Source organism: Anoplopoma fimbria, chromosome 16 (assembly GCF_027596085.1).
Source record: "Anoplopoma fimbria isolate UVic2021 breed Golden Eagle Sablefish chromosome 16, Afim_UVic_2022, whole genome shotgun sequence".
Lineage (NCBI taxonomy): Eukaryota > Metazoa > Chordata > Actinopteri > Perciformes > Anoplopomatidae > Anoplopoma > Anoplopoma fimbria.
In genome coordinates this window covers 21,875,497-21,888,768 of record NC_072464.1, presented here as the reverse complement: position 1 = coordinate 21,888,768, position 13,272 = coordinate 21,875,497, and the positions used below count along the sequence as shown (strand labels likewise).

Genomic DNA, 13,272 nt, shown 5'->3' with positions numbered 1-13,272 from the left:
CAACTGAACTTTTGTGTCAAACTCCTTATTCCCAACTTCACAAATGAACTTCCAGGCTGAAAACACTGGACCGTCTAAAGGTGTGCTCCTGACAGTGATGCATTGTTTCATCTGAATCTGACAAGAGGACTGTGGGCGTCTGTTTGAGGATTCACAGCCAAGGTGTGAATATTCTTATTCCAAATTCTGCAATAAAATGCATTTTTTTTTACTGTTGTTTTAGTGCTCAACAAATAAAGAGGATAGGGGATGATGCTTGCATTTCTGCCACAGTGTTGCAGTGCTATACACTAACACAGTGGTTCTCAACCTTTTTTCAGTGATGTACCCCCTGTGAAATACTTTTTTAGCCAAGTACCCCCTAACCAGCGCAAAGATTATTTGGTTGAAAAAAAGATGTAACACACAGCGCTGTGCCATCAGTGTCTGATTTATTAAACTGTCAACACTGACGATTGCATTGTTGCATTAAATTCAGTTTATGAACTTACACTTATATTTTATTGAATATTTATTAAATAGCAATCTTTAAAGGATTTTTGAATGGATGCTAATTTTAAATATATTTTTTAAAAATCTCACGTACCCCCTGGAGTGCCTTCACGTACCCCCAGGGGTACACGTACCCCCATTTGAGAACCACTGCTCTAACATGATGGACGATATCTCCACTATTCATAGACCTCAATCTGAAGTGGACTTTTCTAAATTCTTACACCTCCTACAGCTGACACATAGAGCAGATATGAGTACATATACATCAACAAAAATATACATGTTATGAGCGCTGGCAGCTACTATACACACACACACACACACACACACATACACACATACACACACTATCAGGGCAGAGCAGCTCCCATGAGCGCACTAAAAGGTCTTTCATGGCGTTCAAAGGCACTCTGCTCTCTCAATCAATGCAGAGTTGCCTGGCAGGCAGACTGCGTTACTGGAGCTCGGCTTTAGTACTCTCAGTCCTGCTGTACTGCAGCACAATAACAGTGTAAAGCTGCACAGTTTTATCACATATCAGACACCGTTATGCTACGCAGGTTAGTTCAAGACACATTTAACAACACGGCGATGTTAGAAGGCAGACACAGTAAGCAGGACTACACAAGCCTGGGGGGGGGAGATGCTCAGACGATTGATGGGATGTTAAAGTGAAACAAACATCACAAGATGGTTGGAAAAAAACAGCCAGCTCACTGCTCAATTCAAACAATGCACACTCAGATCCAAGATACGTACAACTTTGGGGTACTTGTAGTTACTTTGTACTTCTACGACACATTTCAGAGGGACATATTGTACTTTTTACTCTGCTGAATTTATTTTGACAGCGTTACTTTTCAGATTAAGATTTTATATACAAAATATGTTGCAAATTTTTCTATATTTAAGTTCGTTTTTTGGTTTGAATGCAGTACTTTGACTTGGATGCAATTAAGTATTTTTCTAGCGTTCATTGATACCAAACCCTTTTTAAATCCCTTCTCTCTACATCCCATTCAGAAATATGTAGTAGTAATTTGATGTATTTAATATCTTTAATATACACTCAACACTTACATAAAATACCTTTTTTAAGATACTCTTTTTGTTTATTCTTTTGTAAATCTTCATATTTTTATTTTCACATTATGTCTTAAACTATTCTACTGTGTTTACTGTCATGCAGCAATCACCAAACCACATTCCTTGTATGAGCAAAAGTACTTGAAATAAACCGTTTCTGATCATGGGGTAACATTAATCTAGCCAACATGCACCATGTAACTATATGTATTGTAAAACTAGGTTTTCTCACAGGCCCCCCAAGGTTGGATAATGTACCAGGACAAACCTGGGGCTCTTGTCACTATAGGTTTTACACTTTGACTATGAACAATATTTATGTGGTTAGACGTCAGTCCATTAAAGGAAATGTTGCAACATACAGGAAACAGGAGAATGTAGAAAACAGATACGTATAATTTTTTTAATGCAAGTTTAAAGTCTTTTACCACCTGGTGTTATCCCATCTTGCAGACTGCACTTTAACCTCAGAGTCATTATACAGGGTCGCATGTATATAACATATTAATATTTATGGCTTACTCGGCGCTCTGTCATGTCTCATATTTACACTCATGAATAATTCCATGCTAAAATACGAGCATAACAGCCATACTTTTGGGGCTCACTGAAGTGAATTATTCACCGCGCAATCGTGCTTGAACACGAGAACATTCTTTTGTTTTAATATAATGGATGTATAATTGATAAAGTGTAACTAATACATAAATATTAAACTGGGCGATACATTTTTGCTCCTACGCTCTGCTTCTGTATGCGTTGGCAGCAACTGAACAACATTGTTGTTGTCAAAAACTACACTTAACCTCGGAACCCCCAACAATGTAAATGAAACATACGTAATTGTAAAATTGTAAGCATTAAGATAACGTTTAAACGTATAGAAAAGGAAAAATGAAGTGGTTTTTTTTTGCTTCTTGTACACAGCAGACATTTGCCGAGGAGTTAAAAGAGAGTAATCATTTACCCAGAAAGGTATCAGGGGAAGCATGTGACTCAAGAAATCAGCCAGGTCAAGCGCAGTGACTGCCAGACCACAGCAGCCAGTCAGCTGACCGGCTGAGCAGTAGGGAGGAAGAGAGCAAATTATGAAACACACCAGGACTTCAGGCGGTGAAGCATAAAGGAGCGTTTATTGTACCCAGTACAGATTATCATAAACTCAGCAGTGTAAGAAACACATTGTGAGGGGGGGGGGGGACAGGATTGAAGCCTATACAAGTGCAGACAATCCCATGATATTATGTGTGTCGTCATTGTGGCCTTTGGTGGAACTTCGGCCTTTAAAAACACACAAACACACACACACTCACACACACACACACAACTTTACAGGCAAGATCATATCATCTTCTCATCCATTCTCCAACCTTGAGGCCTCTTAAAGAAACAGTCTGCAGTAGTAGCATCATAAGGATCGGGATTGTTTTTTTGTTGTTTTTTTTAAAAAGGTACATGTCTATTAGAGCCTAAACTATACAGCTTATACATTAAAATCAAAACAAATGCAGCCTTATAGCAAAAATATATACTTTATATACGTTTTGTCTTCGCCCCCCCTCCTCCGACCCTCCCCTTTCAGAAACATAGATAATGAACACAAAAAAAAACAACAACAAAAAAAAAAGAAATGCAGAGAATATCACAAATATCTTCTTTGTCCAAAAGACAGTTAAAGCGATATGTTAGTGGACACAGAGTCTTGACTGATTACACCATGCAAAGAGAAGCAGAACTCTCCTGTTGACAACGTGTGACTGGCAGAGAGGCGTCCAAAAGAAGGGTCATCTTCTTCTTCTTCTTTTTTTTTTTTTTTTTTTAAACTTGCATGCAACACCCTGATGCTCCTGCCATACTGGTGCATCAGAGGAACTAGTACACTGCCAAGAAAAACATCAAGCACCCAGACTGAAATACAAAAAAAAAAAAAAAAAAAAAAAATTTAAAAGGAGCAACGGGACCATTTGTCATAGATAATAACCGTTTTTTAAAATGTATCATTAACGCCTCTGGGGAAAATATGTACTTATGTGTCCCTTTTGAAACGGAGGAGATGGAGTGCTAATCATCTCTGAACTTGAGGACCCAGCAGGGATGAGCAGACGAGAGAGTCGTTGGACTGTATTGACCGTGTGGGCTCCCACCGTGCTGTAAGGTCTCTAAAAAAGGGAAAAAAGCGGATACAATCACGCACACGGGCAGAACGATTAAAAGAGCGTTTTACACGTTTACACGAGAGCGGCCCGACCGACTAGCCTGAAATACAGCAACGCACCCGAAACCTGAGAGTTCTGGGTCTCAGAGAGAGAAAAAAAAAAATTTGTAAGTGTAGAACAGCTGGCATTTATAAAAAAAAAAAAAAGTCTATCTACAGAAAACAAATCTGTGGTTTTTAGAATATGTTGTGTGTGTGTTTGTGAATCCGTTTTATGCAAATTAAAGCCCTTTCACGGATCTTGTAGTTCAGATGTGGCGACATTAAAATGGGGGGGTAACCAAAAAAGGCAACTATAGAATAGTGCTGCATTTAGAGTACTTTTTTTATGTTTTGACTCTGTTTGGTTACTTGATTGTTTTTAAGAAAAGCAGATTGTCACAAAATCAGAAATGCAACAGCTCTCGCGGTACAAACGGGGGCCTTGGCAGTTCTGTTTAAAAGATGGCGGCGTGTGGCCTCGCTCCGTTTGGTCTCCGTAGCAACAGCAGCCCCCTTTTGCAGTCCAGTTCACCCTCACCGCTTTCACAACCCTCTCTCTCACAGGCTTCCCCCCCCCAGTCTGTCATTCATTCTTAGCTTTGGGAGCTTACAGAGTTCCATGAAGGTTTTTCCAGGGGAGCCGGAGAGGAAACCATGAAGGAGGCAAGAGTGCGAGGCCTTTCCTTCCAGGCGGCTCAGCAGTTTCCAGCTCTGGATTTGCTTTGAGAGTGGGCCGTCGAGAGAGACTTTTGGGGGGGGAGTGTTTGCGTGTGCATATGTGTGTCGTGCGTCAGGAATCCCCCCCCCGCCTCCTTTCCGCCGCTCGCTAGTAGCCGTAGCCGTCGGAGAAGGGCAGGCCCACCACGCACTGCTCCCCGGCGTCCAGCAGGTAGGGCGCCGTGTCCTCGTAGTGGGTGAGGGGCACGGTGTCGTCGTCCTGGCCCGGCAGGCTGTCCGGGTCCGCCTTCAGGTTGGGCCTCTGGTTGTCGGGGAAGGCCATGGAGAAGAGAGCCTCGGGGTCGCACACGAACTTGTACACGTACCTCTCACCGGCCACCTGGGAAACAAGACCAAAGACATTAAACTCACATTTCAGAACGTCCTGATTCATACTTGTGTGCATTTTTGATGCATTACATCATATTTCTAAATGTGTCATTTTCTCTGCAGACTCTTGAGTTAGGGATATAGTAGTCTGATTTCAAGAAGATTTTTTCTTCTTCTATCTCTTCATTTTGATCTGGTTGAGGCAACAGACACTAAACGTAAAGATTAATATATTCAATTTTTTGTATTTGTTATAGTATTGTGACATTTTTATAATATATAGGTGGAGCCTTTTCCTGCACTGTAATATTATTTATCTAAGTTATGTTTTTATATTTTTCAATTGTGCAAATAAACTAAACTAAACTAATAGAAGAGGTGTGGCCTGCAGGCTAGCCTTATCAGAGCACTCCCTGTGGTGGTAATCAGACATCTCTATCTGAGGTCAGAGGGCGGATAGATGGAGGGAAAGGAAAAAGGGGTGAACGTGCCTTTACCTTCTGCATGATGCCCTTCTCGTAGTAGTAGCGCAGTGAGCGGCTCAGCTTGTCGTAGTTCATGGCCGGCCTGTTCTTCTGGATGCCCCAGCGACGAGCCACCTGAGGCCAGACAACACAAAGACTTGCTATTAGCTATGAAGAGATGGATACGTATGAGAACTTGTAGTTTAGAGGAGTGGAAGTGGAGGCGAGGAGGCATGTGGACAGTTGGTGGACTGACCTCCTCGGGCTCAATCAGTTTGAACTCCATGCCGCGGCCGGTCCAGGCTATGAAGTGTCCGTTGGCCGGGTCGTCCAGTAGTGTGACCAGGAACTGCCAGAGCTGCAGGGAGCCACGGCGCTGGTAGGGAGGGCCGTCCCGATAGACAGAGGGTTCCTGTTTCACTTTACCTGTGAGCGGAAGAAGAAGGAGAAGAGTTGGGGAAGAGAGGAGAGAGAAATGAGAAGGAGGAAGAGTGAAGAAAAAGCGTCAGTCAGCACTGGACTCCTCCACGACCACAGTGTGGTGAGACATTCCTGCCAGATGGTGACTGTGAAGTGGACACGCTGTTCATTATGCACTGCGAGCAGGCAAAAAGGACTGGACCAGCCAACTTCATGTGAATAAAATATCTCGTACTTTTGCTCTAATCTTGGGTTTATATCAGGAGTTTTTTTTAATTTTTTTACCGTTTTCTCGTTCTTACCTTCTAATCTTTCAGGGACCACACAGGTATCGTCAAAGTACATCTGAGGATCTCTGTCAAAGGAGAAGCCTGTAATAAGACAGAAAAAAAAAAGAAAAGAAAAGAATGCAACATGAATGGGATGAAGGTGGAACGGCAGATAGAGCGTGGGAACGAGGATTCTGTTCTGACACGTTCAACCCGGAGATCCAGACTGCACTCAAAAGACAATACAGCCGGCCAGCTTTCCCAAGAGTGGAAGCTCAGCTCTCATTGTGCGGAGCGTCTGCCAGCTGCTGACGGGAGAAATGTAATGTATGTGTGGAGCAGCTACACCCGATTCATTGACCCACTCCCTTCCCTTCCCCTTTGAGCTGTCGTTTCAATGCTGCTGACCGCTTTGCTCCCCCCCCCCCCAATGCTGAGCTTTAAGCAGCTCGATAAGTCGTCGGGGTTCTGGGTCACAAACGATTGAACTTGACAAGTTGAAACGATTCAAACATCTAAGACACACACACACACACACACACACACACACACACACACACACACACACAAAAAAAAAGACAATAACTTACTTTCATGGTTATTTTGGTAGAAGCTCCCCGCTCGCCCAAACGACGACTGACAGTTAGGCACTTCTGTAAAAACAAAAAGAAGACGGGTGTGTAAATTTAGACCAGAGACATCCTCGCTGTTCATATCAAATATGTAATGCATCAAAATCCACCTCGCAGCTGACAGATTTATTTGGATTGCTGCCACTGTGCACAAAGATTACACCGCTTTGCTCCATGTTTACAGAGGAGACGTTCAGTCCAAGCTATATACCTATAGATATCTATATCTATATAGCTTGGACTGAACGTCTCCTCCTCTTATCACCTTGATAAATATACAGTATACGTATGAAAATGTATTCATCTGCAGCTCCAACAGCTGGGCACACACACACACACAAAAACACACACACACACACACTCAACACACACACACCTAGTAGTGGACTAAAGCCCTGCTCAGTGTACACTGCACAACACACAACAGCCCACGCATGTTCACCAAGCCTTTAAATGAGATTAGCACCGTGGCTGCTGTATTAAATCTCAATGACAATCGAGTTACACCAGTCCTCTCTCTCTCTCCTCCCCCCCCCCCAGGTCAAGGCCTGTCTTCCGTTTCGCAGCAAAGCGTCTCTGCAGCGTGTACCGACCCGTCTCCATCCATCTCCCCCCCCCATCCATTATACTGTTTCCTGTCTACTGATAAGGCAACCAGAGATCAATCATGAGCAAGTGTTTCCTCAAGTCTCTGTCTCCTCTTGTCCTCACTTAAGGGAAGAGTCTGCAGGAAGTCATAGTTATTGCCTTGCATGTAGAGAACAGAAAGAGGGGATTTAAAAGAATAATTCTAGCCCTGTGTCAAATGCTAATAGTGCTAATCCATGGATTCAGACCCTGGCTTTATAGCTAAACACTCTCCAGACCACCAACGCAGATGCAACAAATGTTACTCCCAACATGCACTTCCTCCCTCCCTCCCTCCCTCCATCCATAGATACTAGGCCTCTGTGACGTGGGTATTTAAAAGGCCATAAGGAGCTAAGAGGATTTGTCATTACATCACTGCCCTGGCCAGCCGGTCTCCCACCATGCAGAAAAGGGAATGAGAGTATATGTGAGTGCGAAAAGATTAATAAATAAAAATAAATAAAAAATAGTTGCAGAGTTTCAGGAAAAGAGGGGATGTTAATGCATCAGAGCGAGGACAACAGCTGGGCGTGTGGGCGTCAGGATCAAACAACTCCGCCGCCAAGTCGCTCTGGCTTGTTTGAATGTAAACCGAGCGAGTAAACAGTTTGTTTGACGAGGCCCTTTTTTTTTTTTTTTGGGAGGGGGCGGGGACTGGCACAATTCGGCCCCCTTTGTGTACTCTCTAAAAAAAAAAAAAAAAAAAAAAAAAAAAATACAAATAAAAACCCAGAGATGAGAATTTTCCAGGCTCTTGCTATCGACTCTGCTGTGCTGCGGGTCACTAAGTCCTCCGAGGGCTTCTGGCCGAGATCTATTCCAGGTAGGCTCAGTGAAGAGGTGCTCCTGGCTGGGTGACCCATTTACTTTCTGCCCTTGGAGGCTTATGCTGAGCTGAAAGACCCACTTTTACTTTATTGGCGTGACTCTGGAGGAGCGATGCAGATTAAGCTTTGGGGGGGAGGGGGGAGTGTGTGTGTGTGTGTGTGTGTGTGTGTGTGTGTGTGTGTGTGTGTGTGTGTGTGTGTGTGTGTGTGTGTGAAATGAGCACCTCTGCTGCATGCTAAAACTCGCGGGCGTGCGTTAGTGCCCAGAACAAACACGGCCACATTCCTCACCCTCTGCCCGCTCTGCTTCCACACAGAGCCCTCGACAATTACTTTCACGCGGCAGAGCTTTAGAGAAACAGATATGCAGAGAGCTCCAGGGGGACGTTTTAGAGAGGTAATGGACTCGTCTCGACTTCATTTTCACCAACAACTACTCCTCCTCCTCCTCCTCCTCCTCCTCCTCTCTGCTCACCGGAATCGAAGCAGAAGTCGCGTGGCTCCGGCTTGATGGCCATCGGGTGGAAAGCAGCCTGTCTCGGAGCCCCCGGGGGACCCATGGTGGGGACGCCCTGCTCTGTGTAGCGGGGGTCGATGAGCTCCTGCTTGAATCCCTGGGGGGGCACCGCTACCAAGGGCTCTGACATCTGGCGGTGGTACGGCGGCCGGCCGTCACGTGACAGACTGTTGCTGCTGCTGTTGTTGTTGTTGTTGTTGTTGTTGGGAGGCTGGGGCATGAACTGGGGTCGCCCTTGCCTCTCTGAGGGGGGGAAAGGTAGACATGGCTCTGACATCTGCCGCTGGAACCTAAAGATGGAGGAGAAAGTGTGAGGTTCGGGTCAGAAACTTTGCTCGCTACATTAAAACAGGCCCTATTATGCTATTTTCCGGGTGCATATTTTTATCTCCAGTTACAGTTACAACATGTTGACATGCGTTAATGCTCATAATCCTCCTTGTTTTTCTCATCCTGGCTGTCCTGCAGCACCTCTTTCTGAAACGCTCCGTTGTAGCGCTTGCTACTCCCTCCAGAAAGCAAAGTCTGCTCTGATTGGTCAGCTAGCCCGCTCTGTTGTGATTCCGTCAATGTTTCACATTTCAAAAAACTCTTCCTCCAGAGCTTCAGCTCCGTCTCTCTCTTTTGTTGTTTGAGGGCCAAACTAGCCGGAAGGAGTTTTACGTCACCTCTGTAACATTATGACCTCATAAAGTTACATTATGACCTCATAAAGTTACAGAAGTGAAGGAGAGAATTCAATGGAGCCGTTTCAGGAGCTCAGGAGCTTCTGAGGGGGAGGGTAACTCCTTTTAGGCGTGGACTTCAGGTTTTACACTCTACGGACCTTTTACATGTACAAAAATATATATAACACACTAAAGAAGAGGAGAAAGTGGAAAAGCATAATAGGGCCACTTAAAACACTACGATGAAAACCACTCCACACATACAGATTAAGAGGTTCATCTCACCTGTGCTCAGGTGTGAAGTTGTTGGCATCCTGGTTGATGGGGGCGCAGGGCACGGCGAAGGGCGGGCTGTGGCTGTGGACCGGGAGGGCCTGCTGGTTGGGAGAGCTCGCCGTTATCTGCTGCTGCAGGTGCACCGGACGTGGCCCCGGGGTCGGGTTGGCTACATGGGGGTGAGGAGGAGGAGGAGGGGTCTGCTCGCTCAGCGGGTGCGTCCCTGCCGTGCTGGTGGGGCCGCAAGGAGAGACTGGCGTGGAGGGGGGAGTTAATGGCTTGAACCCGGATGCGGGCTTCCTGTCACAGGCACTGTGGACGAAGAGATGGAGACACACATGGTTAAATTCATTTATCTGTGGAAGAGATAATCAATACCCAGCGTCGTGCCCTTGGTAGACCACCACATACCTGTAGCTGTAAAGGCACTTCTCTCCGTAGGGCATGGGACTCCGGTCCTGGCGACAGGGAGAAAACTCTTTGGAGGGAGTCAGCTCGCGTTTGATCTTTGCTGGCGGCGGGCCATGAAACATCACTGGCCAGGAGGAGACACACAGAGAGAGAGAGAGAGAGAGAAGAACAACACAGTGGAGTGCATTAGATGGACTCCAGATATCACCCTAATTGAAGCCATAAACAGAAGTGCAGCGGTTATCTTAACCACATTTTGGAACTGATGGATAAATGGACGCATGGACAACGTCTGCGTATTCCCTCGGCTGACAGAGCCACTTAGAGCCGATTTATCCTCCTCCTCCTCTAATGAGGGTTGACTCTGTGCTCTGAAGAACAACAATCTCTCCACCGCCACCACCACCACCACCACCACCACCAGCACTAGGTAGCACGTTACCAACTGCACTGCTCACACACACAAAGAGCTATCAAACTTATCTTCTGACTCCCATTAGGAGCAGGCCAATAGCAATAGCCATGAATCAGCGCGGCTGTAATCTAATGGTGGTGAATGATTTTTTTTTTCTTCTCCCGCGCACTGTAACCATTAGACACTAGCTGCAGCTTTCTGCGTATTGGCTGCAGTTTCCGGGGCGCCACATAATAGCCAGGCCAGAAACTAGATCCCTTGGCACAGAGGAGCAGGGGGGTGGGGGTGGGGCAAATAAATCACTCATGGCGCTGATGGACCGGAGCACAGTTACAATGGGCACGTGAGCTCTGCTGTGTGCATCGTTGAAAAACCTGATGAGACTCAATAGAAAAGTAAATAAAGAAGAGATTAAGCATCTTTTCTGGATTAATGGACGAAAACTCGACATGCAAACTCCTCTCCTGCACCATCCGAGCTCAGAACTGGAGCTCCACGCATCTTCTATAAACCGAGAGTGCTCCAGAGTGCTCCGGAGTGAGAGTGAGAGAGAGAGAGAGAGAGAGAGCGGTCTGCAGCCTGGCAACAGAAGCAACTTGCAAACTCACTTCTCAGTATCACTCACGCACACACAGCAAACTGTCAGTACAAGGTCAGGGACTGTACGCCACAGCAGCACCTTACAGTGAGCCGACTCTATACGCACACACAGTAGAAAGCGACCTTGGATGGGGGCTCTTATGAAAACACATACATGTCAATGCGTCAGCCTCAATGGTACGTTACAGCAGAGAGGACAGTGGTCAGTTTACAGCTCGCTTTGCCACAAGATTTTAAAAAGGAAGCTCTGACAAGGACACGCAGCCACACCACACCCTGTCTCCACCTCCTACGCATCAGACGAAAACATAAACTCAGAGAGGCCGAGGGGAGGGGAGGGGGAGGGGGGGGGTCATACAATGCTCCACTGGTCGTAATTCAAACATATCCTCTCAGCTGCAGCCTAAAGGCGATGTGCAGATACAAAACAGGAGGCCAGATGGAGAAGTTTTGATGGGTTTTCTTTTTTTTTTTTTGGGGGGGGGGGGGATGCTAGTTCTGGACTGAAACAGGAAGCTCTGAAGCTGCCCCATCCGCTGGAATCTAGCCCACTTCAGCAGCAGGGCCTGAGTGCGGGAAAGTGTGAAATCAGATTAGGGGCTTGGCTCATGTGGTGCCCCATGCCAATCGGCTGATTAAACTCAAAATGGAGGAGAGCGAGGGAGAGAGAGAGAGAGAGAGTAAGAGTGAGGGAGAGGGAGAGCTGCCTTATCACCAGAGCTGTGTTTTGAAGAATGGTGTTCTTCCTTGGAAGGATGAACAAAAACTAAAAGATATAAAAAAGAAAAAAGAAAGGAAAAAAAAAAGAAAAAGGTAGGTGACTGGGCCATCTGGTCAGGGACAGTAACTCAAGGATAAGAGCACTTATGAAAGCAAAAAGAAGCCGGTGTGCAGAGGCAGTGCTGCTGGAGAATATGATTTTTTTTTTTTTTTTTTTATTAGAACGAATTGCTACTGCGGTTTGAATGTCTGCCCAAATCAGACAAGAACCAGGCTGAGCTAAAAACATCCAAACCGTGAGCAGGATTGACTGATTTAAAGAACGAAAAAGGCATTTAGAGAATCTCCACAGGACACACACACACACACACACACACACACACACACACACACACACACACACACACACACACACACACACACACACACACACACACACACACACAGACTGACAATTAGATGAACAATGAAAAACGAGGTACTCACAGCTATCCGACTGGAAATCTGGGACAAACTGTTCGTCATCAGGCACCTGGGCTGTGAAGATACAGGAGAATGGAGGCATGTGAGAATAAATAGAGCACATACCCCTTTTAATCTCTCAGACAAAAAAAAGGGTGAAACAATGGGAAAGAAAACTACTCTGCTGGAAACTGGCTGATTGAATAGCTTTTTTAAAAAAGAAGAGGGTAACAATGTAATGTAAAAGGGAAAAAAGGAGAAACGGCTGCTTTTAAGGCAAGACAAAAATGTCCTCTGTCAGCGGTTTCTTATGCATAGGACTTTGCTCTTCTTGCTCTAATTGCTAACATAAAAATAACTATATTACACATTCTTGCAAAGTTAATCTTTAATCTTAAAACTTGCCCCATTTCATGCCCCCCCCCCATTTAGAAAACAAAGGACCAAAAGGAACGAGATGTTTCCTAAAGTGGAACAAATAATCCCAGTGAAATGATTTTGCAGTGTTTTACAAGTGGAGGACTTGACATGCAAAAGAGGCAGAGCTGCAGAAAACATTGGCAAAAATGTAGAAAAAAAAATAAGTTAACTAATAAAAAGGATTTACCTTCTGCAATCCAGATTTCTTGCAGCTGACTGAGATCTTGGAAGAGTTCTGAAAAAAAAAAGAAATTGTAAAGACATTGAGGAAAAAGGTTCCCACCACTTTAATTAAAGTTCTAATTACATAAAACGTGTTATTTGTGGCGGTTGACGTGTGCACTCATTCACGTCCATCCTTACCTTCCGTGTCCTGGGCGAGTTCTGTGTCCACAAACTTCCTTTTCCTGTCGCTCAGAGGCCTGCTGTGCGACGGTTCCTCCACGTGAGACTTGTGCTGTTGGGAAGGTAGAAGATGAAGAACTGTCACGAGCATCAACAGGAAGTGTTTTATAAACGTACAGTGGTCTACAGTGACCCGCATGGGAGGTCCATCCCCGCCACACAAAGTGTGAGGATGTGATGTGTGAGGCTGGCATGTGTCCACTTACACTGGGTGGGACCATAAATGGGACCTGCTGGTCATAGAAGCCGTCCATGTTACCGCTGTGATTATTTATTTTTTTTGGGGGGAGGGAGAGGGAGGAGGGAGGGGG

General features: G+C 45.4%; 1 protein-coding gene across 2 annotated transcripts; it reads right to left on the bottom strand.

Annotated features, from left to right (window-relative positions):
• Positions 1 to 2,698: 2,698 nt before the first annotated feature.
• etv5a (ETS variant transcription factor 5a) lies at positions 2,699 to 13,245 on the bottom strand. Of its 2 annotated transcripts, none has more exons than XM_054615002.1 (12): positions 13,168 to 13,245; positions 12,920 to 13,013; positions 12,744 to 12,791; positions 12,161 to 12,211; positions 9,940 to 10,063; positions 9,538 to 9,840; positions 8,543 to 8,874; positions 6,569 to 6,631; positions 6,012 to 6,080; positions 5,546 to 5,715; positions 5,317 to 5,424; positions 2,699 to 4,835 (listed from the first exon to the last, which is right to left on the bottom strand). In XM_054615002.1, the coding sequence occupies exons 1-12, from the start codon at positions 13,213 to 13,215 to the stop codon at positions 4,605 to 4,607; spliced, it is 1,641 nt and encodes a 546-aa protein (XP_054470977.1). In that variant the 5' UTR covers positions 13,216 to 13,245; the 3' UTR covers positions 2,699 to 4,604. The 2 variants fall into 2 exon arrangements, with proteins under 2 accessions (XP_054470977.1, XP_054470978.1); XM_054615003.1 differs by having other exon boundaries at positions 5,323 to 5,424.
• Between the last annotated feature and the right edge of the window lie 27 nt (positions 13,246 to 13,272).